Consider the following 24,969-nt stretch of genomic DNA (forward strand, 5'->3'; position numbering starts at 1 on the left):
AATTAAACCATTTTCTCTAATCTTTTCGATGAATTTGCTTCGAGTTAAGTTTTTTATTTATTTTCAAAGCTAATTATTTCTCGTTCTTGTAACTTCAAGTTGATTGTTTAGCCAAGACCTCATAAACCTTTACTTTCAGAAGTTTCTTATGTACACACTCTTTCTCCTAATTGGATTACCAATCAAAAAGTGAATTTTTAACTAGTACAAGATTGAAAAAAGAAACATTTATATAATATCCGTTTAGATTGAAAGAATTTTTCTTTTGTTAATCTTTATCTCTTTTTTATATTTCGATATAAGCCGTTTCTCGGAAAATTAAAAATTCTAAGCCGTTTATATGGCCATAAGTAATGAGGCAGCTCTAAGCCCGAAATAGCCGGTGGCCACACATATTCACTTGGGACTTGGCCCTTTTAAAACACCTAATTTCATGCCTTTTCCCGCTAAACTTGCCACTTTCTCCTAACCAACTCATTTCTTCATATAAAACCAACAACATCACACAAAAAGAGCCCTCATTTATTCACCTTTCTTTTCCCTTAAATATAATCTTTATAAAAAAAATTAAAAATTAAAAAAAGGAAGTAAATTGAAAAAACAAAATTGGTCCCCTGTCTTCTTTTGTTCACTGGACCCTTTTCTTGGCTTCGCTAAATCATACTATCTCTATCTTCTCACCGACACTTTCTTCTTCTTTGATCATATCATATTTATCTTCACTACAAAAAAAACAAGTAAAATAAAGCCAATCTTCTTAAATATCTCCAGAAGATCTATCAGCATTTACGTATTCAGGTCCTCCAATGTAAGTTTCTTTTTTACTTTCTTATTCTATTTGTGTCAATCTGGTTTCATTAGTCGTGGCAGCTGGGCAGGTACAAATGCTGATGGCACATGGCATCAAAACTATCAATTTATTTATGTCCTAAAGACAAAATTTAATGATAAAATACAAAGGATTTAGGTGATACTATGTTGTCTCTTAATGCTCATCGTGTATCTCTTAAAAATCCAAAATCTTCTTATTTTCCTTATATTTAATTAAATGTGTCTTGAATTTTCAAGTGTGTCTCTCTCTCAATACTCTGGAGTTTTTGTTTGTTTGTATCTGATAGTTGTTACAACATCAATTTTCTGATTATTCTATCTTTCAACTTCCCTATAAAATAATTATTTAGAGAACAACATAAAGTTTGTATTTTAAAAATATTTAATAGCCATTGATTACTTTTGTAATTGCGTTTTCTATTAGTTCTTCTCACAAAGAAAAAGGAAGAAAAAAAAGAAGTTGTGAGAGCAAAAAAAAAATGGCAGTGGATAAAGTGATTGTGAAGCAGAGGAACATTATATTGGTTGGAATTCCAATTGATGAAAGTGGCGTAGAGGTTTTAAAATGGGCACTTGAAGAAGTTGCAAAACATGGAGATTGTGTTGTTGTTGTCCATGTTTGTTTTACTTATTGTAAGCTCTTCTTCTTCTCCTTCTTGTTTTGTTCTTTTGAAGTTACTAAATTTTGATTTATGGATCTTATTTTTGAGTTATGATTGATACAGACCGTGCCTTGAAAAGCAAGTCATCGCTGGATCGGTACTTAAAACCATACATTGAATTCTGCTCAACAAAGAAGGTATCTTTCGATCTTTTTGCCGCGTCGAAAGACACACTTTTTTAGCAATGTGTAACAGAGAATATTTGGTTTTTGAGAACAGATTGAGCTCAAAGGAGAAGTGTTAAAGGGAAATTCAGTTCTAGGGGTTTTAGTTAAAGAAGCAAAGAGATACAACGCCATGTCAGTTGTTGTTGGAGTTAAACAACAAAGTAAATTAAGGTGAGATCACAAAATCTTTAAGCAGAGACTTATATAATTTTCTTGATAATCTCTTACTGATTTTAGATATTTTTTCATTAGTCTAAAAATAGCTAAAGGCTGCGCAAAAGAGCTTCCTTCAACCACCGATATTTTGGCCATCCACAGAGGGAATATAGTCTTTAGACGTTCCAACCATTACCAACTACCTCTTGGTTCGTTGGTTCTCTTTACAACCATAATCTTTGAATCTATATATATAACATTCTTCAAACTCGAACCTGTTGACCAGAAATGGGTTTATTTCTTCTTGCAGCTCAAAAGATAAGTTCAAGACCAAGTTCTGAACTCTCTGAAGGATTTTCAGACAAAGATCTTGCGAAAACAACGGGTCAAGAGAAGAGAAAGATATCAGGAAGATCTCTATCTCTTCCATCGGTAGAGGTAGTAGACCAGACACCAGGTTGGCCATTACTAAGAACATCCACTTTAGCTACTCCAATGGTTCAACATCAGACTAGGAAAATATCAGTTGTCAATTGGGTCATGAGCTTGCCTGAAAGATTTCCACATCATCCGAATCAGACTTGTCAACAGAGCTTTTGTGATAAACAACTTAAAGACATACTCAAGGACATAAACAGATGGTTTAGCTATGATGTTCTCAAGACAGCAACATCAGATTTCTCTTTAGGTATTAACTAACGTAACTACTCTGTTTTATCGTATTCATAGCCACTTTATCGGATTCTTTTTTTTTGGTTTACAGAGAATCTGATCGGAAAAGGAGGATGTAATGAAGTTTACAAAGGGTTTCTTGAAGATGGTAAAGGCGTGGCAGTGAAGATCTTGAAACCATCTGTAAAAGAAGCAGTGAAGGAGTTTGTTCATGAAGTGAGCATAGTCTCTTCTTTGAGTCACTCAAACATCTCTCCTTTGATTGGTGTATGCGTTCATTACAACGACCTAATCTCTGTTTACAATCTCTCTTCCAAAGGGAGTTTGGAGGAGACTCTTCAGGGTTAAGAAAATACTACTTTGTTCTCTTAAACATGATCTTGACACACAATTTCATAAAGAGTTCATTAATAGTTCAGTTTCTGTAGGTAAGCATGTCTTGAGATGGGAAGAGAGACTCAAGATAGCAATAGGGTTAGGGGAAGCTCTTGATTATCTACATAACCAATGTTCTAATCCTGTGATCCACAGAGATGTCAAATCTTCCAATGTTCTTCTCTCAGATGAGTTCGAACCTCAGGTATTAAAAAACTACTGAGAACTTGTAAATATATGTAAGAAATCATAAAGATGTGTGGACCTTTAACGGATTTTGTTTTGCGAGAATAGCTTTCGGATTTCGGTCTTTCGATGTGGGGATCGAAGTCTTGTCGATACACGATACAAAGAGATGTGGTGGGTACATTTGGATATCTAGCTCCTGAGTACTTTATGTATGGAAAAGTTAGCGATAAAGTCGATGTATATGCCTTTGGAGTAGTTTTGCTTGAACTCATTTCAGGAAGAACTTCTATTTCATCTGATAGCCCAAGAGGGCAAGAGAGTTTGGTCATGTGGGTAAGTGTTGGTTTTGTTTACTTGTAGCAGAAGCAATTATCATTGAAAACCTTAAAAAAAACAGATTACTTGCGTTGCAGGCAAAACCAATGATCGAAAAAGGCAATGCAAAAGAGCTCTTGGATCCGAATATTGCTGGTACTTTCGACGAGGATCAGTTTCATAAGATGGTTCTTGCTGCTACACATTGTCTCACAAGAGCAGCCACTTATCGTCCCAATATCAAGGAGGTTAGTTACTCTAATTTTGGCAGACTTATAACCGAATTTTAAATGTTGGATCCTCTGTTCTACCTATGAATTATGCCAAGATCTCTAACCTTTTAGTCACATATCCAATATCATTTCTGTAGATATTGAAGCTGCTAAGAGGCGAAGATGATGTCTCGAAATGGGTGAAGATAGAAGAAGATGACGAAGATGGTTTCGACGACGAGGTTTACCCAAATTCGAACACAGAATTACACTTGAGCCTCGCGATGGTTGACGTGGAGGATAATGACTCTGTGTCAAACAGTAGCTTGGAGAGAAGTAACAACAGCCTTTTTTCTTCTTCTTCTTCTTCCTCTCAGGAGCTTCAGTCTTAATTAGGGTTTGTGCTTAGCTTGTCTCCAGTTCACTTGAGGACTACGTCATCTCTTACGGTGTCTGCACTCAATATGTCACACTATATATCACTTCTCTGCCTTGGCTTTTGCAACCATTGTTGGAGAAGTCTTTTTCCTCTTTCTCTTTTTGTATATATGAGAGGAGGAAAATAGAAAATAATTATTATAAGTTTTTAACGTGATTGAATGTAATGACTAATTTTAAAAATCAGATAAGTTTCATGAATTAGTATTGCTAAAACACGGGTTTTTCCAAAACCGTATTTAATCATTTTATAGCAAGTTTCTCTTGTCAAATATAACATAAACCTTTGTCACTATCAAAACTAAAATTTAAATGTTTTTGCTTGGTCTAAGTTGGTAGAGGATGGTTTAATTAAAAGACTCAGTAGACTCAATATCTCTTGTTTTGGTGGCAATGTTTTGTCAAACACCAAATACTAAGACATAAAAATTTATGAGTGATACTAAAGGACTTGCAAAAACCATGTATAGGCGAATTACTGTTCACTAGTTTTTTGGTTAAGAATGACTTGGAACTTGCAGTTTGGTGAAGCTCTTGGAAGAGTCAAAAGACGTTGTATATCGATGGGCACTTTGAGGTTATGTGAAGCACATATTTTGACCAGCTCAAGACACGGTAATGTAGCCAAAAAATGCTTCATTTGGTTCAGATCTTTGTCACTATCTTTGTAACCTGATATCTCCAACACTTTCACTCGAGATGCTGATAGGCAAGACGATCTATCCGCTCTCGCGTTACGGGCCTTACGGAAAACACATACATCACCACAATTTCTTGTAATCAAACAAATTTTTATTTGGTTAAGCATAAGTCATTCCATTCAAATTTCTTCAAAGGCTACTACTCATAAATTTCTTGATTTATTCGAAATTTGCTATATATATTTTTATATATTTCAATTTAATGAAATTATTCCTTCCAGTTTTTTTTTTTTTTTAAATGGAACCCTTAAGCATTTTATAGAAATTCAAACCTAAAAAATCGGAACAATTGAACAAAAACATGCAAACAAACAAAAACGTTTGAATTGGAATTTAAAGCTCCCACTACTATATGTTAAAGTGGTTTAAAGTACACTTCCTGGGCCCAATAATACATTTAACGGGCCACCAAATACTAGTTTTCACTACGTGCGCATCACCAAATCTTTAACGTTCGCTCACCAACTTTTTTCCCCATAAGTTTTGGTCTTCGTCGTACCCAATTTATTTCTCTCTACCCGTTTTTTCTCTTATTTCAAAAAAAAATGTCTCCCTCGTTTTGCTCCGGCCGATGCACCGCCGCGCTCTTCCTCGTTATCTCCGCCGTTCCAATAGCTTACCTCATCTCCTTAGAGCTAGCCGTTCCTTCTACACACGTCTTCTCTTACCAAAGCTCCGGCTTCTTCCGAGAGTGCGCCAAGTGGGACGATGTTGGTCGGAGATTCCTTGTCTCCTTCATGGACGGTGGCGGAGTCGGCGAGATTGTTCCTAAAGACTCCGACGACGTTCTTGAAGAAGTCACTTTGGTCAAAGACGTTGACCTCGCCGGTAACGCTTCCCTAGGAATCGCTATCGACCACGTCAGAAACCGTCTCCTTGTCGCCGTCGCCGACTTGCTTGGAAATCGTTATAGTGCTTTAGCTGCTTATGATTTGTCCACGTGGCGTCGTCTCTTCCTCGCCGAACTTAGTGGTCAGAGTAAGATTCTTAACCGTCCGATTTCATCAACATTCAATTAGATCCGAAACCGAACCGAAACGAACCAAAATTCACTATCCTAAAAAGGAACTACATCTTTATCTATATGGTTTAAATGGATTTATTTTTCTAATTTAAGAAACAGAATCCGAATCCAAAACCAAACAGAAACAAATAACCAGTCTAAACCGAACCGAAACCAAAACTGTACCAAAATAATCCATTGTAGACTAGGTCTTAGTAATAAACAAAAAAATGTTCAATTCGAATAGGTTTTGTGAAATTATTGGATAATGGTTTAACTCTATATGAATATATATGATCAATGTAGGTAAAGAGAAAACATTTGCAGACGATGTAGCTGTAGATGAACAAGGCAATGCTTATGTGACTGATGCAAAAGCTAGTAAAATATGGAAAGTTGATGTTAATGGGAAGCTTGTGAACACTATTACAAGTCCTCTCTTTACACCACCTGGATGGTACAATAACCTTGTTGCTCTTAACGGCATTGTTTATCACCCCGACGGCTTTCTTATCGTTATCCATACTTTCTCTGGTTACTTATACAAAATTGACTTAACCAATGGGGATGTTAGTAATCAAGTTAGTGTCATTGATGTTTCTGGTGGTACATTGAGGTTTGGAGATGGGCTTGAGTTGTTGTCTCCAACCAAGATTGTTGTTGCAGGTAAATCTTTAACATCTTTAGTATAGTTATGATTTTTAAGCCTATGTTAATGAATGTGAGTGTTTTCAGGTAGCTCGTCTACAAAACTGGTTGAGAGTTCAGATGGGTGGAGAACCGCTTCGGTGACGGGTTGGTTCAGCAGCGGTATGGTTCATCGGGTAGTCTCGTCGGCTACAGTGAAGGAAGGAAGAGTTTATTTAAACCATATTGTTGGATTTGGGTCTAAAAAGAAACACGTACTTGTAGAAGCTGTGTTTTAGAGTCTTCTTAGTTATAAATCGCTTCTTAAATTGTGCTAATGATCTCGGTATGATTCTATTGAGATCTGATGTAAAACTTTTTTTATCATGTTTTATGTTGATTTTTCATTATGATCTTACGTGTTGAAATTTAACATATATATATTGTGTACATAGATTAGTTGTAGATGGTATGTCGACGTTATCGAAAATTGAAAATTTGTTCAATTTTTAAAACAAGTTGGTGCTGCAACGCCCGACACACACACACAAAAAAAAAACTCATTAATCTTACTATAGTTTTTTGTATATGAAATCAAATCTTCAAATTAATGATTGTGTCCGGCACGTTATTCTTAAAATCAATAGTTGCACTTAACAATCAAATTATATCGCTAGTTCATACTTCCGCATGTTTTTTGTTTAGTTAAATATGGAATACACACTTGTTTTTCTTATAACAAATATCGTGGAACTTTTGGAGCGGATTTGGGATGACGTCTTAGATTATATAGAAAATAGAAGTAGATTTTGACTGAATATCATCAATGAAAGGAACAAAGAAAAATATTTAGGTTGATTTGATAGCTAATTAAACTAGATGTAGACTGATTTATATAACAATATTACAAAACAATGATCAACAATAAATAAATGTCTTTCTAAAAAAGTTTATGAATACCAACTAAACTGGTGGAACAAACCATTATTGTGATGTTGTAAATTTGTAATTGACTTTTTCGATAAATTAATCGAAATTGACTAGACCGGTGAAAGCTAAACCGGTTCCATCTAATTAAAATGAGAAAAAAAAGTAGTGGTAGTAACTTCGTCTCGAACCATGCGCGGGATTAAAGAGAGCGAATTATACGACCACTATGGCAAGACGCATTTAATTGAATAAATAATACTAGATTTGCGCAAAATAGTTGTTATACATTTTGAACAAAATATATAATATAAAAACCAAATAATATTTAGATCCGTGATGTACAGGTTGAATCTATAGAATTTTTTTAGAGGAAGTAAAAAAGAATCAAAATCTAAAGTTAAAATTAATACCTTAAATTTTTTGAAACCTTAGAGAGAGTCTTCTTCCCGTAAAAATATATATTTTACTTTATACTGAAAAAGTATAATATTTTCTATGATTTTTTGGCAAAAAAACAAAGAAATTGTATCACGGAATCTGCAAAACAAACATATTGTTTAAAAAATATTTCTAAAATAGTTATTTAATTGATCGTAATTAATATGTCCCCTCATGTCTTATCCGTTGATTTATTTTTAGTGACAATCCACAAAAATCGGCCATAATCTCTACTTGATAGTTTTTTCTTTCTATTTTGATATTGAAAGGTTAGTCCTATGTTTGACTAATATTGAGGAATCTTCTTTGTTGATGTATTTTGTGCAAATTTTGAGGAACCAAAGAGAATTTCAATTCCAATTTTGGGTGGATTCGAGCTATTTTATTGATTTATTTTTGGTTATATCTCGAAGGATGTTCTGACAATCAATAGATAATTTGAAGGCCAACACTGTTTTTGCATAAATATAGGATTCTTCATCTCAAAAATTAAAAAGATACATAAATAATCGGAACTCACCATATAATTGATCTGTTTTGGTTCTCGTCCTAGTTCTTCTTGTACTTCTCTTTCCAATTTCTTCTCTCCTTTCTTCTTTCCCATTTCTTCTCTTCTTTCTTCTTTCCCATGACTATGATTAGATTTTTTTTGGCCCTTTTTACCAGCAAGATGTTATCTTGTCCATGGAATTTTTAAAACTAGTTCAATTTTGATTAATTATTTTAAATTGACCCCATTATAAAGTAGAAATTAATCCTTGTAAAATTTAGTTTAAGAGCAAACAATTAGATATTATATAACTTTTTAGGCCAATTTAAATCAAAACAAATAAATATAAAATAAAAACATGTCTATTGAAATGATTTCAACCTCATAATTTTGTCCTCTTGTTAGTCTATCATTTTTTTATCATCCTTTTTTTTTTCATTCACCATTTTTCATTGAAAATTAAGTTAAAAATAAAGTTATAGGTTAAAAAATTAATATACATTTTAATTTTAAATACAATGTTTTGATGATTTTATCTAACTGATTATATAAAAAAAATATTCAGCGTCTTCAAAAAAAAAAAGAAAAAAAAATTATTCAGTTAGAATATTGATTCAAAGAAATTTTTCAATGGGTATAAAAAATAGCAACGCAAATTACTTTGGTTGAAAAAAACTAAATTTAAAAATATAATTCGAGTTATAAATTGAGCTATAAACTCAAATAAAAGTTTTAATACGAAATTAAACAATAGAATCTTCTGCAATTCGAAATTCCTTTTGGTACGTCCATGTCTTCTTTCCGCCATGGAAATAATGCCATCTGTTAATCATCAATGTTCATTGCACCTCTTCATCTCTAGGGTTCCCATTTCTAATTCTCTCTTAAACCCTTCTCGCCGTTTTCGCCCATAAGTTTCTCAATTCCCAAATTCGCAATCGTAATGGCGATTCTCCTCAAGCTTTCGTCTTGCTGATCCTTTAAAGGTACGATTTTTCTATTCAATTTAGTATCAGCCAATGATTAGTTATTGATAATTGGTTCTGAATCGCTTGGATTGTGTTTTCACTCTGCAATTAGGTTGTTGTTTGGTTTTTGATCACAAAGTCTCATACTTTTTGGTTAAGATTCAATCAAAAGAGTCAAAGGTTACTTCTTTGTTACTGGGTTTTGAGTAATGGACGACGGTGAGCTTGAGTTTTCGAATTCAAACATGGGTGGTGAATTACCTAGCTGTTCGATGGATTCGTTCTTCGATGAGCTTTTGAGAGATTCTCATGCTTGTACTCATACTCACACTTGTAATCCTCCGGGACCAGAGAACACACATACTCACACATGTCTCCATGTGCACACCAAGATTCTTCCTGACAAAGTTTCTACTGATGATACATCGGAATCTTCAGGGAAGAAGAGACCTTTAGGGAATAGAGAAGCGGTTAGAAAGTATAGGGAGAAGAAGAAGGCTAAAGCGGCTTCGTTGGAGGATGAGGTTATGAGGCTTAAGGCGGTTAATAATCAGCTGTTGAAGAGGTTGCAAGGTCAAGCTGCATTGGAAGCTGAGGTTACTAGGCTCAAGTGTTTGCTTGTTGATATAAGAGGAAGAATTGATGGAGAGATTGGTGCGTTTCCTTATCAGAAACCTGCGGTTACAAACGTGCCTTACTCATACATGATGCATCCTTGCAATATGCAATGTGATGTTGATAACTTGTACTGCCTTCAAAATGGGAATAATGGAGAAGGTGCATCGATGAATGAGCAAGGGCTAAATGGTTGTGAGTTTGATCAGCTAGAATGCTTGGCTAATCAGAATTTAGCTGGCAAGGAGATCCCTGTTTGTAGTAATGGAATTGGAACATTCACTGTCAATGGATCCGGCGTTAATAAGAGAAAAGGTGACATTCTAGTTCCTTTGGATCTCTTTCCTAGAGGCTGTCCTTAATAGCTATATCTTTATACAGTTTTCATCGTAGTTACTTCCATATTGTCACTGTACTTATCCTGGAATTGTGTCATTTCTGAGGTTCCCTTGAACGTTTTTTGTTTAAACTTGTGGTTTGTGTATATTTTGTTTATGAACTCAAGGTTTTTGATCTTGCAACAGGTGAGCCTCGAGCAGCGAAAGCAGTTTGAAGTATCATCAATCATGTGATACTATCAATCATTCACCCCATTTTCAAGTTGGTAGTTAATTTTCTTCCAATAAGTAGTAGAGTTCAACTGCATCACCAGCTTCCTTCAAGTCCATTTGTGCTATCATCAGGTTTTTAGTCTCTTTGCATTTCCTTGTTGAGCTCGTTGAAGCTAGAAATAAGACTTGTTAATATTCAAATCGAGTTTGCTATTTGGTTTTGTACTTTAGTAGCTTCTTTTTTTGTTGTGAAGTTCTTGTAGAAGAGATTGAATGTTGCATTTGGAAAAGTAAGTTATGGGAAGCCATCTCGACAATTAGTAACTTGGTTGTTTTCGACTTTTCGTTAGTCTGGTACAGTCTTGTGCTTCTGAAATCACTTATACGATGCATCAATTCTCGATTTGGTATGATATTTTCCTTGATGCTCTATGGAGTCTTGGGGAGTAGTACTATGCTAAAAAGAACCAAGACACGAACGATTCCTGAATATTGTTGCACGATCGTGTCTACATAGAATATGTTGCACGCTCAGTTTGACTGGATGACTACTAATTACTGCCAATGATGCTATCCCAAATTCCTTATTCAATGAATCTTTTGTCAGGCTTTGGAGTTCTAGAGTCGAATTTTGTGACACAGGAATGATAGGAAACCAACAAAATCCAACATGGTTACATTAACAAACAGAGATGATTCATGTTAATCCTAATACAGACGCAAAGCTTGTCTTTCAGAAACTGGCTAAAGCAAGATAAGACACTTTAAGTAATGGAGAGACCAAATCGTTTCTTAATTTTCATGATTGTTGTGTAATATCTTCTTTGATGTCCTCGGCATCCTCTTCATCGCGATAGATGCTTTCTGCCATCTGCCACACCTGAAGACTGTTGTCTTCAGCTACACTTGCAATGACCCAAGGCTCGTTTTTGTTCCAAGCAAAGTCTGATATCTTAGCCTTGTGGCCTCCGTGAGAGAAGAGTAACTCTGGTGGACCATCTTCTGCATCCAACTCTATCTCAAGCTGCTCTTCTCCAACCCTGTAAACCCCAAAAAAGAAGCATTACTCAACGTTGAACAATCTTCAGATTTAAAAGTTGAAGTTTTTGAATTCTGCAAAGTAGATGATGATGATACATACCTGTTCAGGTCCCAGACCATCAGCCTTCTGTCCTCCCCTGAAGATGCGAGTACTGTTTCATGGTTAGGATCCCACTCCACTTGGAAGACCTCTCCCCTGAAATCAGAATATTTCTTTAAAAATGTGGATTTTTACAGCAAACAGTCCTTCACAGTTACTCAGTCCACAGGTGTCCACAGGTATCAACATTTAGTTCTAACACAATTTATAGATAGCGCAGAGGTTATGAGAAAATGTAAAGGAACGTACTCATGGCTGCTCATGACATGCAATGGCGCATTAAGTTTCCGGAGGTCAAACAAAGCAACAGTGGAGTCTGAGGAAGCTGTGGCCAATACCCATTCGTTGAACGGATTGAAAGATAGATAGTTGACCTGAGAAACAGAAAAAAAAAAAAGCATAGTCATACAGTTGCAATATTTGATTGGGAGATACAGGACATATGAACTTGCGACTTCAGACCCAAGTCATTTAAGTTACCATTTTTAAAAAACAAGCAGAGATATTAAAGATGGTGGTTTTCTACCTCTCTCTCGTGAACTTTCACTTGGTGTTGCATTTGGTTTGTCCGTGTGTCCCATATCACCAATCGGCCATCCTCACCCGCAGAACCAAAAAGGTTCTCATTCTTCATGTGCCATGACACATCTGCGATAGCACTTTCATGTCCCTAAAACAAAATCAAAAGAGTAAAATCAGATGTATCAAACCACATTTTCTGAAAACAGAAGAAAGATACCAACTACACAGTTCCTTTTACCTCATACACAAACATTGCATTCAAAACCTTATCTTGCGGTGTAGCTGAAACATCCCAAAGACAGATCTTCTGATCCTGTGAACCACTCAAAAGATAACCTTCCTTGAAAGGACTCCAAGACAATCCATACCCTTCCTTGTCATGTCCCACTAGCCTCAGATCAGGATCACACTCACTCGTTTGAGACTTTGCAGCATGTTTGGCGTAATCAAACAGAAACACCTCACACCCACTCGTCTTTGCACCCACAAGCGTCGGCTTTTGAGGCATACACCGCGCTCTGTTCACTTCTCCATCAACACGTATCCTCTGCCTAATCTCCACCTGAAACAAATCAGAAAATTGAAGAAACATGGTTTAGTAGTATACAAAAACTCTTCTTTATCCTAAACCTATAAAAGAGTCCAAATTTAATATCTCAAATCCTATAACTAACTAATCCTTAACACTATCAGTTTCAGCTAGTCATTTGATCGAACACTTGGTGCGCGTAAAACATGAGCTATAAATATTGTCCAACAAAACGAAGAATCTCCAGGGATCAAATACCTTAGGAATAAAGGGATCCTGATTAGCGCCGCCTATCCCAGGTTCTGCGTTTGGTGTCGGGGTAACGACGTCGGCGACCATGAGAAAATCTTGAGCACTACCGGAAGTATGAGTACCGAGTATAAGCTTGTGGACACCGAAGTAAGAGTCTGCTACGTAAGGATTTGGCGTCGATGGAACCCAATGGACGGTGAGAGATGGCCATTCGAGTGGGTGAGAGATCAAAAGATCGTAGAGAAATGGTGTGTTCTTCTTCCACACAGAAAAATCTTCCTCGACCTGACCCATTCCTGTCTCCTCCTTACCTTCATCTGCCATTATCTCTCTCGCCTCTCAATCTACTTCTCTCTCTCTCGCTGATCTTCGAGGGTTTTTCTGGTTGATTTTCCCGCCAAAAATACACAGAGCTGATCAAGGGCTGTGATGCTGTTTTACTTTTTCACAATTGAACGCTTTGCCGTTTTACTGTTTCGAAACAGCATGCATGTGCTGTGGATGCTGGTTTTGAGTTTATGGGCCTGTAAAGCCCATTCTTAAATTACTTGCTCAAACTACATTTTTTTGTTCAGAAAATTAATTACCTATAGTCCTCCTATACACCAACTAGGCAACTATGTTATAACTATGTTATAACTAAAAGTTTTGATTGCTGTGAGATATAACTTGCTATATGATGTGACATAGTACACATAAACAATACCATTTTTATTATGAGAGTTCAATAAAACTTGAATACTCAGGAAGTAAGATTTTGCTTATTTATATATGTAGAATACAAAGATGAATAGTAACAATACTATGTGCTGAGAATTTCACAAGTCTTTACCTCAAGGGTTCAAAGAATTTGCTACCATTTCAAGAATTGTATTGACTATAACTTCAGGGCTTAGAACCACACTGATTTTGAATATCTTTTCACATTCATCAGCTTGAAGCAGATCAAACTGAGACTGAAGAAGAGTAAGAGGCATGAAATGTTCTTCCTCGGAAGCTCTCTTCTGTAACCGAGCAGCAATCACCTCTGCATTACCTTCCAATAAAACAAACGTAACCTTGCAACTCGTATAGCTTCCCGGTTTGTAATCAGGATCAGAACCTCTCAAGATTTCTCTATACTGTTTTCTCAAAGAAGAACATGCGAGAACAACGGTTTCTCCATCGAGTAAACGTTTTCGCAAACTCTCTTGTATTTTTTCAAGCCATGGCATTCGGTCTTCATCTGAAAGAGCAATGCCTTGACGCATCTTATCTAGTTGAACAATTAGTGTTAACACATGAAATTTTCCCAACAGATTCGTCAAAAGTAATATCGATTCTGTTACCTCTGTTTGATAAAGAATGAAAATCATCAGCATCAAGAAAATCGCAAGATAGAGCTTTCCCCAACATTTTACCTATGGTACTAACAAAGTGAAACAAAACAATAAACATCAATGATCTTTCTTCAAAGTAGAAGAGAATAGTACAAATGAGAAGAAGGAATAAAAACAGCTTACGATTTCCCTGCGCCACTTACGCCCATAATCGCAATGACTTTACCTGTCACTATGACAATGAGCAACAAAACTGATGAGATCATTTACATTAATGGACCATAATAACAATATTGGAGCTTACCGTCATTTTTAGCCGACATGCTTGATGAAACAGGTTTTGGTGATTCTTGAAGAAAACAATCTGTGATCAAGAAAAGTAAACATATCTATTAACTCTCAATCTTAGCTTATAATTCTTCAATATTTCCTAATTTCATCTGAGAGGAGTATATGACTCAAATTCAATAAGTAACGGTGGAAACGAAAGAAAAAAATCCCTAATTTTGAAATCAAGAACAAAACTGTACGGATCAATGTTTATTATACGTTTCAAAACTTACTAAGCAAAATTTAGTTTTCTGTGAGAGACGACTTACTGAGATTCTTTTTGTGTTTCTTGACTCTCCACAACACCACCAATGGTGAAGCAATTGGATACGTTTTCTTGATCAAAGACGAAATTCACAAAATTCGCTAGATTAGGTGAATTGGATTAGAATTGATAAAAATCTAATAAAATAATAATAAACTGATTAGGTGGTGAGACGTGACTTTGCAAGAGAGGTAGGACCAAAGATGGAAAATGATTATAAAAATACACAATTATTGACAATTTTTTTTTTTTTTTTGAATGTAAATTGATAAATCTTTTTTTCATAAAAAAAATTTCAATTAAAAAATACAATTTCTCTTATACATGCATGTTTCTACACTATTCTCTACCTTCTTTCAATAAATAAAAAAGTAAAAACTATACAACAAAAATATTCTTCACCAAAACTGAACATGAATAATAGTATTATATTTTAATACTTTTTTTTATATAAGATCAACATTTACTTTAGTTAATTTCCATTCCTATAATTAACTAATATTTTATTGATTGATAAGGAAGCAACAAAATATATTTTTAGAAAAAAAAAGTTTTATCCTCACCGATTGAGAGCAAAGTCTCACTCTCTTCCTTAAGCTCTGAGAAACCTCCGATAAGCTTATCGGACAAAAAGAGAAGTAGACGCCGCCATGGATAGGCTTTTGCAACCTCCTTCTTCTCACTCAATTGCTCCCTCCAAATTCCAATCAAGACCATCTCCCTTATTACTCCACCGTCTCCACTCAACGAATCTTAGTACTTTTCCCTCCTCTCGCCGTCTCGAGTCACGCCGAATCAGCTCCATTTCCTGCTTCTTCCGTCAGAATCCATCGCCGGATACATCTCCAGGATTGAATCAGAGTAGTAATTTCTTGATTGCTTCTTCTCAAACCGATGCGTCGAAACCTAATCCAGGATTTATCCAACGGATCGTGAGCAGTTTTGAGCAACGCAAGGTAATTCACAACTATGAATCTTCTCCATTTACGTCTCTGTGTATTGGTTATATAGGTTATGGTTTCAGTTACTAGATTTGGTGTTTCTGGAGAAGAGCGTCAATGCTTATAGGTTTCAATTGTTTCAAGAAACCATTGGATTGATTACTAGAAGTTTAGGGTTTCGTGATCGAGTATTGTGTACTTTACCTTGAGATTGTTCACTGTTCTGTATCTGATGTGTGCAAATTTGTGTGTTTCTTGTAGACCATATCGGCAGGAATGGTTATATTAGTCTCTGCTATAGCTGCGCTTTTGCTTAATCCCATTCTTGTGCCGCCTGCTTTCGCTAGCTTTCAAACGGCTACTAATTCTGGTGGAGCTGCTGTGGTTGGTGGAAAACTCCTCAGGACTGAAGTATTGACAAGTGCTTGGACTGGTTTCTTTGCTGGTTGCTTACACACGTTATCTGGACCTGATCACCTTGCTGCTTTGGCTCCACTTTCGATTGGACGGACGAGAATGGAGAGTGCTGCGGTTGGAGCTCTTTGGGGATGTGGTCATGACGCTGGTCAGCTCATCTTTGGTTTATTGTTTCTGCTTCTAAAAGATAGGCTCCACATTGAAGTTATAAGAACTTGGGGTACAAGAGTTGTTGGTTTGACTCTCCTTGTGATTGGTGCTATGGGAATCAAAGAAGCTTCTGAGATGCCGGAACCATGTGTTGTTACTTTGGAGAATGGGGAAACAGATGAGAAAAGCTTAAAGAAGAAAAAGATAGGGTTTGCGACATTTGCGACTGGGATTGTTCATGGCCTGCAACCGGATGCTCTGATGATGGTATTGCCTGCATTGGCTCTTCCTTCTCGGATAGCCGGTGCTTCGTTTCTCATCATGTTCTTGATTGGGACGGTGATTGCGATGGGAAGCTACACAGTTTTTATTGGGTCGTGTAGCGAAGCGTTGAAAGAGAAAGTTCCTAGGATCACTGAGAAACTAACGTGGGCATCTTCTCTTGTGGCCATTGGACTTGGATTGGCAATTATTGTCAGCCAGTTCTTTGGATTCAGCCTGTATTGAAGAAAACATCGTCAAGTCTTTGTAGCTCTCTCTGTAGGATAAGATTTTTTGCATGTACCAACAAAATTTGTATCTTTGCTTCAGAATCTTTTTCTTCAATCAAATACAAGTTTGAGTTTGGCTCCCCCAATCTTTTTACCGAACTAATGAATGTTATATATAAAGTATGTTTTGTCATGTTCCTCTCTTAAGGGTTGATTTGCTCGATGGAATGATTTTTGATAAAAGAATGGTTAAATCTTTGTAAAGTAATGCATCACAATTATTGCATACAAAATCAATAAATTATTACCTAAATAATCCGAAAATTTTCGATGCAATCCACTAAAGAAACAAATTATTTGATAGCTAACTCTAATTATATCGCTTGATACCCAAGTTTTCAAGTTTCCAGATACATGATGCTCTCACTTGGATCCATAAGCTCCATGTCCATATATCTGGTCCTTACAGGGTTACTAAACCAACGATCTGGTATTCCTTTGACCTCAACCTTTTTCAAATCATTGATTTGCAGGTCATAGTAGAGAAAGTAAAAGGGAGAAGAAAACAACTTCTTTGGTACCAAGATGACCTTGCCTTTTATAGATGTACCTTTTGCTGCCCATATATTATCAGTGACGTCTAAATGCATCTGAGAGGGCTGCAAAACAAAAGTCTTCCTCGACCATTCCTTCTTCTTGGCATCTTCCACAACCCACAAATCCATCTTACCATTCACTCGGAGATCGGTGAAATCAAGAACAGCTACATTCTCACCATACTCTATTAACTACACCCTTCTCTTGTCTAGGTAGTGTGTCTCCAGCATTGCGTGGTACTTGCATCGTATTGAACTCTTCAGACCTAACGTCGAAACTAACAAGCATACAAGTATGTGGATCAGTCCAAGCCAAAAAATACAAAACTCCATTCATATTCAAATCAAGATGTGAAGGAACATGATGAGGAAACTCATTTGCAACCCTTTTCCACGAACCCCCTGCTTCTAGTACGAAAATCCAAAGCTCTGACTTTAAATTTTGCAAATCATTGTCTGATGCATAACTAACTGTGCAGAGTAGTTTGTACCGATCATTAACAGGGTCATGGCAGATAAAATAGAGGATGTTATAAGGAGGTCCTGCTATGATATCAGATTCTTTTATGGTAGGTAAGATCACAAGTTGTCTAGTGGTGGGGTTATAGATACGCGCCTTTAAATTTCTAGTGAAAAAAATGAAGCCACGAAGAATCCGCAAGAAGAAACCTCCCATCTTACGGATGGTTAGATCTTGGTCGAATACAAAGGAATACGGAGACGTGCTTGGAGCAGATGATAAGATGAGAGACTTAGAGTAGTTGTATCGATCCAATAGGCACATGTAAAGACTAGGTTGAGGTTGAGATGGGACGATGAGAAAACGGTTGCAAAAATATCTGGAGGACAAGAGAGATGACCAAAACTTTGAGACACACTTGAATCTCATCACTGACTTCGGAGGTAATCTCGTCAGAATCTCGATCAGTAGATCCTGAGGGATATATCTTGCGACCCAAGTTTTCGGATCTTGCTTCGCTCTTCGTCTACTTCTACTTCTTGTTCTCGACCTCCTCTTCATTCTCTCCTTTTGTACCGTGGCAAGGAGAAAGGAAAATCCCATTATGTGGCACAACAACAATCTCCACTTTGGAAGCACCCACAAACTTTATATCCTTGTTTCAGATGTTGAGACAAGACAGAGTTAGTCGGCCTAGACTCACACGGACAAGAGCAGAGAAGTAGCAAATTAGGGTTTGAAGAGTGATGACGGTCACGAGTCTTCCATCATGTTGCTATGTATATAGATCAACCCGACCCAAATTGTGAACCTAAGTAACTTTCGGGTTATCGGGTTAGCTGGTTGATCTGGTTCAACTGCGGATTAATAAACAAATGAATTCTTTCTTTTTCTTTTGATAAATTTATATATCATATATATTTTTTTCGGTATGATCTTAGATTTCATAGAACCTAGAATTTCACTTTCTAGGTTTTATATGTAAGACAAAAGAAATTTTCACATAAGTGGATGAAAAAAAATTGTTCTCATGGTTTGTCAAAGTGAGATATGGTTTTCACCGTTTGTCTTTTCAGTTGTTTTCAGACCAAAATACTCTTAATGGGAGCAACCAAACCACACAGCACTTGATTTCGGTTTAGTTTCTGTAGTTCAATTTTGAAAAAAAAAAAAAAAACTGAAACAAAGAAATCGAAGAAGAAGAAAAAGAGAAAGAGACGGAGAAATTCGAGAGAGAAGTAGAAAGAAGTTCAAAATTCATTATCCACTCCTTCATATTTCGACATCTCTCCATTGAACTCCAAAATTGAGGAACAAATTTCTTGTTTTCAGAGATGAACAAAATGCAAAAAAAAAAACTCATAGATTCAAACACTTTAGCTTTTTAAACTAAAGATAGTATAGGTTTACAAGATTTATTTATAAATAGTAATCAAAACGTAAAAAAAATGAGATTTTGAGAAAACTGATAAAGACGGCCGCAAAATTAGGTTTGCAGAAAAGGATACACAGGTTGAAGATGACTGGAAAATTATAATTATACCCTTCATCGAATTTTTTCTGTGTACGTATATTCAATTTACAGTGTACGTACACAAAATTATTTATTGGAACGTATATGTGACGATTTCTAATAACTCAAACTATTTTATTACGTATTCTTATATCTCAATAATCTCAATACATACATAATAATTAAATAAAAATAGATGGTGAAATAATGTACGTACATTTTTGTTGGTAAATTAATGTATGTACATGTGTAATAATATACGTACATTTTTGTTTGTGAATTAAATTATTAAGAAAAATTTATTTATACAATATTAAACCAATATTGGCAGTGGCTAAGATAAGACATTGTTTGTTGTATGATTATTCTGTTCTTAAAAACACTTCCCAATCTATAGTATACGTACAGTGGTACAAACCATGTTTACACATATTTCTTGGAGTCACAGCTGGTGTACGGTCACCCGAGTGAGAAATGTTATCTCCGTCAGGTACACGCTGACTTGTGGACGTACACTCTGCCAACAGAGGACTGAATTCCCCTGGTGTGAGAATGACGTTCTCCTCAACATTCCCTATTCCATGTTCTTCTACAATTACATCGTTTCACTTGTTGTAATCATAATCTTCGCCACTACTTTCACTACCATCAATAGTAGGATCGAAGGCACTTCTCCCCATAGATCCATCGTCACCCTGATAATCATCATACCCATCACCATCTTCGTTGTCCCCCTCCTCTTCATCCTCATCTGTTTTATCGTCTTCAACGTCGTCTTACTCATCTACGACCTCATTATTTTCATCAACATTTGAAACACGGTCACTTTCAGCATCGTCACCATGAGTCCTAAAGACATTATTCATGAGTGTCTTGACGATTGTAATGAAAGAGACAAACAAGTTGAGAGAAGGATACCTACCACGAATCATAAAGAACGTATTCAACCCCACTTGACTGTCATTGTAGACAGGAGGGCGTTTAGTATCTATCATTACTAACATCTCTCCCGGCATCCTGTAACTAATTATGGGATTGATCTCTGTGGACTTCAAACTGAAAGCCTCGCTTAGTGTACGTACAAATTCCGTGTACGTCATGTTTTCCTTAACACGTACACAACGACCAAACATGTCTTCCTTTAGTTTAAATTTCCATTCTTCTTCTTTGCATCTCCACTCACCGACCATAATAAATACGGGAATATCCATTACCCAACAACATCATAAATTCAGGAGAACCCCAGTAAATGCAATTGAAAACATGATTATATCTACAAAAACAAATAGAATTTCGAGATACACACTTATAAACATAATTATTTACACATTTATCATTTTCAACCAACAAAATTAAAAATAAAATATTTTTGGGTTTTTCTATAAAAAAGCAAAATTAATTTCGAACACAATGAAGATCATAGTGTGTTATAACAAAAAAAATCTTTAAAACTTCATTACTTACACGATAATGCTTATCTTGGCTCCAAACTTCGTAAATAAACAAGATCAACACTTCTTGAATATCAATGTTTGTTCGCAATTAATGTTTGTTCCTGGGTTCATCTTTAACTCAACAATTATTATCAATAATTTTATAATATTATAACATGTAATGATGATTTTGCATTAATTATAACAAGAGTCACGTCTAAACTTTTTGGGCCATTAAATGTTGATGTCATTTCGTTTTTAATGGAAAAAATCTCCCTTCTAACTGTACAGCCACACTCCTCAACGTGAAACAAAAATAATTCCAACTAAACCGGAACAGTGTACCTAACTAAATCTGACTAACTAAACCGTACATTCAACAGTTTCTCAGCTGTAGCAGCAAGGGCAAAATGGTCAAATTTTAGCTGAAAAGACAAAACGTGAAAACCACCTTTCACTTTGCCAATCCTTGAAAATAAAACATGGTCAAAGGGTGTGGCACAATTATGTGAACAAACAAAAACATAATTGAAAGTAAATAAATTCTCTTAATTTTTCCAAATTGTTTTTAGAAAGAAATCAAATTAGTTTTGGGAAAAAATTATATTTAAGCAAAAAGTTTTAAGAAACAAGGGATATTATGAGATTTTAATCATCGGGAGTATAAAAGGAATCGTTATCGTCACAAAAACCCTTAAAATCCTAAAACTATGGCGCGTTTGTCTCTTTGAACAGAGAGGATGAAGTTGAGAAGAAGAAGACCTAGAGAAAGAGCCATGCAAGCTGCAATAGAAAATAGGGTCGAACATATGGAAGAAGAAGAAGAAGAAGTAGAGGTTAATAAAAGAAAAAGTTTAAAAGAAAGCACGATTGGAAAAATTGTGTTGCACCAGAAATTCCTCAGGATCTCCTGATCGAGATTCTGACAAAATTACCTCCAAAATCAGTGTTGAAATTCAAGTGTGTCTCTAAGTTTTGGTCATCTCACTTGTCCTCCACATATTTTTGCAGCCGTTTCCTTAAGCTCTCATCTCAACCTCGTCTTTACATGTCTTTATTGGATACCAACTACTACTCCAAGTCTCGGCTCCTATCCGCCGCTCCAAGCTCGTTGTCTTTGGCTACCATAGTATTCGACCAAGATGTGACCATCCGTAGGATGGGTGGCTACGACCCACGTTTTCTTCATGGCTTTATTTGCTTCATGTATGAGTTAAACGTGCGGATCTATAACCGTAGCACCAGACAACTTTATATCATACCTGCTATTAAAGAATCTGTCATCAGAGCTGAGGATGGCGACCTTAATATCGATCCTTATACACCATCCAATATTATATAGGCCTTCATGATGACTCCATACAAACGTCTCGGAGGCGGAGCTAACACCGTAGCTGATGGACAGCACCGGAACAGCTCTTGGTGCTGAGATTATTGGCATATTTGTCTTGGTTTACACTGTCTTCTCTGCCTCTGACCCCAAAAGAAGCGCGCGTGACTCTCACGTTCCGGTTAGTAAAACATTTCAAATGGTTTTGTGTAATATCTTTTATGTTGAAATCTTCTGAATGTTATTTCATTGTTTCCAAAATGGGGCCGAGTAATTTCTAACAAAATTGAATTCTTTTGAATATTTTTCAGGATGGATTTGTGTAACAAAGTTGATATGTTCAAACAATCTATTTTTGGGTATATATATATATATATATGTAAAGGGTAATTTGCAGGCCACACCCTTTGACCATGTTTTATTTTCAGGGATTGGCAAAGTCTGATGTGGTTTTCACGTTTTGTCTTTTCAGCTAAAATTTGACCATTTTACCCTTGCTGTTACAGTTGAGAAACTATTGAATGTACAGTTTAGTTAGTCAGATTTAGTTAGGTACACTGTTCCGGTTTAGTTGGAAATATTTTTGTTTCACTTTGAGGAGCGCGGCTGTACAGTTAGAAGGGAGATTTTTTTCTTTAAAAACTAAATGACATCAACATTTAATGGCCCAAAAAGTTTCGACCTGACTCTTGTCACAATTAATGCAAAATCATCATTACATATTATAATATTATAAAATTATTGATAATAATTGTTGAGTTAAAGATGAACCCAGAAACAAACATTAATTGGGAACGTACATTGATGTTGAAGATGTGTTGATCTTGTTTATTTACGAAGTTTGGGGCCAAGACAAGCATTATCGTGTAAGTAATGAAGTTTTAAAGATTTGTTTTGTTATAATACACTATGATCTTCATTGTGTTCGAAATCAATTTTGTTTTTTATAGAAAAATCCAGAATTTATTTATTTCTAATTTTGTTGGTTAAAAATGGTAAATGTGTAGATATTTATGTTTATAAGTGTGTATATCGAAATTCTATTTGTTTTTGTCGATATAATCATGTTTTCAGTTGCATTTATTGGGTTTCTCCTAAATTTATGATGCAGTTGGGTAATGGATAATCTCGTATTTACTATGGTCGGTGAGTGGAGATGCAAAGAAAAAAAATGGAAATTTGAACCAGAGGAAGACATGTTTGGTCGCTGTGTACATGTTAAGGAAAACATGACGTACACGGAATTTGTATGTACACTAAGCGAGACTTTCAGTTTGAAGTCCATAGAGATCAATCTCATAATTAGTTAATGGATACCGGGAGAGATGTTAGTGATGATAGATACTAAACGCCCTCCTGTCTACATTGACAGTCAAGTGAGGGTGGGATACGATTTTTTTTATTCGTGGTGGGTATCCTTCTCTCAATTTGTTTGTCTCTTTCATTACAACCGTCAAGACACTCGGGAATAATGTCTCTAGGACTCATGGTGACGATGCTGAAAGTGACCGTGTGTGTGATAGTGTTTTAAATGTTGATGAAAATAATGAGGCCGTAGATTAGCAAGACGACATTGAAGACGATAAAACAGATGAGGATGAAGTTGGGGGGACAACGAAGATGGTGATGGGTATGATGATTATCAGTGTGACGATGGATCTATGGGGGAAGTACCATCGATCCTACTATTGATGGTAGTGAAAGTAGTGGCAAAGATATGATTACAAGAAGTGGAGCGATGAAATTGTAGAAGAATATGGAATAGGGAATGTTGAGGAGAACGTCATTCTCACACAGCTGACTGTTCAACATCCAAGGGAATTCAGTCTTCTGTTGGCAGAGTGTACGTACACAAGTCAACGTGTACCTGGCGGAGATAACATTTCTCACCCGGGTGACCGTACACCAGCTGTGACTCCAAGAAGTATGTGTCAACATGGTTTGTACCAATGTACGTACACTATAGATTGGAGAGTGTTTTTAAGAACAGAAAAGTCATACAACAAACAATGTCTTATCTCGCAATCAAACAATCTTTTTGCTACAAGCAACCTAGGTCATATCCTACAAGATTGGTGATGGTATGCGTTGATGATACTTGTCCATGACATTTGACTGCTCATGTCGTCAAGAATTCAGAATGTTTCAAAATCACATCGTATGAACGTCTTAGAATATATCTCACCCACTGCCAATATTGGTTTAATATTGTATCAATTAAATTTTCTTAATAATTTAATTTACAAACAAAGATGTACGTATATTATTACACATGTACATACATTAATTTACCAACAAAAATATACGTACATTATTACACATATACGTACATAACTTTCAATATGAGGAACAAATATTATTTCACCATCTATTTCTATTTAATTATTTTGTATGTATGGAGATTATTGAGATATAAGAATACGTAATAAAATAGCTTGAGTTATTAGAAATCGTACCATATACGTTCGACTAAATAATTTTGTGTACGTACACTGTAAATTGAATATACGTACACAGAAGAAATTTAATAAAGTGTATAATTGTAATTTTCCAGTCATCTTCAACCTGTGTATCCTTTTCTGCAAACCTAATTTTGCGGCCATCTTTACTAGTTTTCTCAAAATCTCATTTTTTATACGTTTTAATTACTATTTATATATAAATCTTGTAAACCTAGAATATCTTTAGTTTAAAAAGCTAAATTGTTTGAATCTCTGAGATTTGTTTTTTCAATTTTTGTTCATCTCTGAAAACAAGAAATTTCTTCCTCAATTTTGGAGTTCAATGGAGAGGTGCGAAATATGAAGAAGTGGATAATGAAGTTTGAACTTCTTTCTACTTCTCTTTCAAATCTCTCCATCTCTTTCTCTTCCTCTTTTTCTTCTTCTTCGGTTTCTTCGTTTCAGTTTTTTTTTTTTTTAAAAACTGAACCATAGAAAC

At 35.7% G+C, this 24,969-nt stretch overlaps 7 protein-coding genes and 3 pseudogenes across 16 annotated transcripts; 6 read left to right on the top strand and 4 right to left on the bottom strand.

The window, feature by feature from the left end:
* The first annotated feature begins 536 nt into the window (after window positions 1-536).
* On the top strand, window positions 537-4,279 carry AT2G16750 (kinase with adenine nucleotide alpha hydrolases-like domain-containing protein). 2 transcript variants are annotated; one of them, NM_127227.6, is made up of 11 exons: window positions 537-808; window positions 1,256-1,464; window positions 1,557-1,630; window positions 1,713-1,831; window positions 1,913-2,025; window positions 2,127-2,504; window positions 2,580-2,831; window positions 2,917-3,068; window positions 3,158-3,385; window positions 3,466-3,615; window positions 3,738-4,279. In NM_127227.6, the coding sequence occupies exons 2-11, from the start codon at window positions 1,311-1,313 to the stop codon at window positions 3,969-3,971; spliced, it is 1,854 nt and encodes a 617-aa protein (NP_179266.2). In that variant the 5' UTR covers window positions 537-808; window positions 1,256-1,310; the 3' UTR covers window positions 3,972-4,279. The 2 variants fall into 2 exon arrangements, with proteins under 2 accessions (NP_179266.2, NP_001318232.1); NM_001335488.1 differs by lacking the exon at window positions 537-808 and having other exon boundaries at window positions 1,199-1,464; window positions 3,738-4,218.
* A 902-nt stretch (window positions 4,280-5,181) lies between these two features.
* AT2G16760 (Calcium-dependent phosphotriesterase superfamily protein) lies at window positions 5,182-6,810 on the top strand. Its single transcript, NM_127228.4, has 3 exons — window positions 5,182-5,696; window positions 6,028-6,387; window positions 6,457-6,810. The coding sequence occupies exons 1-3, from the start codon at window positions 5,264-5,266 to the stop codon at window positions 6,645-6,647; spliced, it is 984 nt and encodes a 327-aa protein (NP_565392.1). The 5' UTR covers window positions 5,182-5,263; the 3' UTR covers window positions 6,648-6,810.
* A 2,080-nt stretch (window positions 6,811-8,890) lies between these two features.
* bZIP23 (Basic-leucine zipper (bZIP) transcription factor family protein) lies at window positions 8,891-11,024 on the top strand. Of its 2 annotated transcripts, NM_001335489.1 has the most exons (4): window positions 8,956-9,192; window positions 9,287-10,104; window positions 10,314-10,472; window positions 10,948-11,024. In NM_001335489.1, exons 2-3 carry the CDS (start codon window positions 9,384-9,386, stop codon window positions 10,340-10,342), a joined length of 750 nt encoding a protein of 249 aa, NP_001324107.1. In that variant the 5' UTR covers window positions 8,956-9,192; window positions 9,287-9,383; the 3' UTR covers window positions 10,343-10,472; window positions 10,948-11,024. The 2 variants fall into 2 exon arrangements, with proteins under 2 accessions (NP_179268.2, NP_001324107.1); NM_127229.3 differs by lacking the exon at window positions 10,948-11,024 and having other exon boundaries at window positions 8,891-9,192; window positions 10,314-10,690.
* On the bottom strand, window positions 10,899-13,211 carry MSI2 (Transducin family protein / WD-40 repeat family protein). Its single transcript, NM_127230.4, has 6 exons — window positions 12,791-13,211; window positions 12,242-12,565; window positions 12,008-12,151; window positions 11,731-11,855; window positions 11,482-11,577; window positions 10,899-11,380 (listed from the first exon to the last, which is right to left on the bottom strand). Exons 1-6 carry the CDS (start codon window positions 13,106-13,108, stop codon window positions 11,140-11,142), a joined length of 1,248 nt encoding a protein of 415 aa, NP_179269.1. The 5' UTR covers window positions 13,109-13,211; the 3' UTR covers window positions 10,899-11,139.
* A 241-nt stretch (window positions 13,212-13,452) lies between these two features.
* AT2G16790 (P-loop containing nucleoside triphosphate hydrolases superfamily protein) lies at window positions 13,453-14,870 on the bottom strand. 5 transcript variants are annotated; one of them, NM_127231.2, is made up of 5 exons: window positions 14,703-14,870; window positions 14,408-14,467; window positions 14,287-14,335; window positions 14,113-14,192; window positions 13,482-14,039 (listed from the first exon to the last, which is right to left on the bottom strand). In NM_127231.2, the coding sequence occupies exons 2-5, from the start codon at window positions 14,424-14,426 to the stop codon at window positions 13,618-13,620; spliced, it is 570 nt and encodes a 189-aa protein (NP_565393.1). In that variant the 5' UTR covers window positions 14,427-14,467; window positions 14,703-14,870; the 3' UTR covers window positions 13,482-13,617. The 5 variants fall into 5 exon arrangements, with proteins under 5 accessions (NP_001325318.1, NP_565393.1, NP_001118331.1 ...); NM_001124859.1 differs by having other exon boundaries at window positions 14,287-14,329; window positions 14,703-14,762; NM_001335490.1 differs by having other exon boundaries at window positions 13,453-14,039; window positions 14,287-14,467; window positions 14,703-14,833.
* Window positions 14,871-15,222: 352 nt separating this feature from the next.
* AT2G16800 (high-affinity nickel-transport family protein) lies at window positions 15,223-16,918 on the top strand. Its single transcript, NM_127232.4, has 2 exons — window positions 15,223-15,654; window positions 15,901-16,918. The coding sequence occupies exons 1-2, from the start codon at window positions 15,349-15,351 to the stop codon at window positions 16,711-16,713; spliced, it is 1,119 nt and encodes a 372-aa protein (NP_565394.1). The 5' UTR covers window positions 15,223-15,348; the 3' UTR covers window positions 16,714-16,918.
* Window positions 16,919-16,936: 18 nt separating this feature from the next.
* AT2G16810 (F-box and associated interaction domains-containing protein) lies at window positions 16,937-18,470 on the bottom strand. The gene has a single exon (NM_127233.2). The coding sequence runs from the start codon at window positions 18,354-18,356 to the stop codon at window positions 17,469-17,471; it is 888 nt and encodes a 295-aa protein (NP_565395.2). The 5' UTR covers window positions 18,357-18,470; the 3' UTR covers window positions 16,937-17,468.
* A 1,158-nt stretch (window positions 18,471-19,628) lies between these two features.
* AT2G16820 lies at window positions 19,629-20,477 on the bottom strand (annotated as a pseudogene; the record flags this gene model as incomplete). Its single annotated transcript has 3 exons — window positions 19,629-19,855; window positions 19,876-20,045; window positions 20,269-20,477.
* A 953-nt stretch (window positions 20,478-21,430) lies between these two features.
* Window positions 21,431-22,507, top strand: AT2G16830 (annotated as a pseudogene). Its single transcript has one exon.
* Window positions 22,508-23,147: 640 nt separating this feature from the next.
* AT2G16832 lies at window positions 23,148-24,206 on the top strand (annotated as a pseudogene; the record flags this gene model as incomplete). Its single annotated transcript has 1 exon — window positions 23,148-24,206.
* Window positions 24,207-24,969: the final 763 nt, after the last annotated feature.

Source organism: Arabidopsis thaliana, chromosome 2, assembly GCF_000001735.4.
Source record: "Arabidopsis thaliana chromosome 2, partial sequence".
Lineage (NCBI taxonomy): Eukaryota > Viridiplantae > Streptophyta > Magnoliopsida > Brassicales > Brassicaceae > Arabidopsis > Arabidopsis thaliana.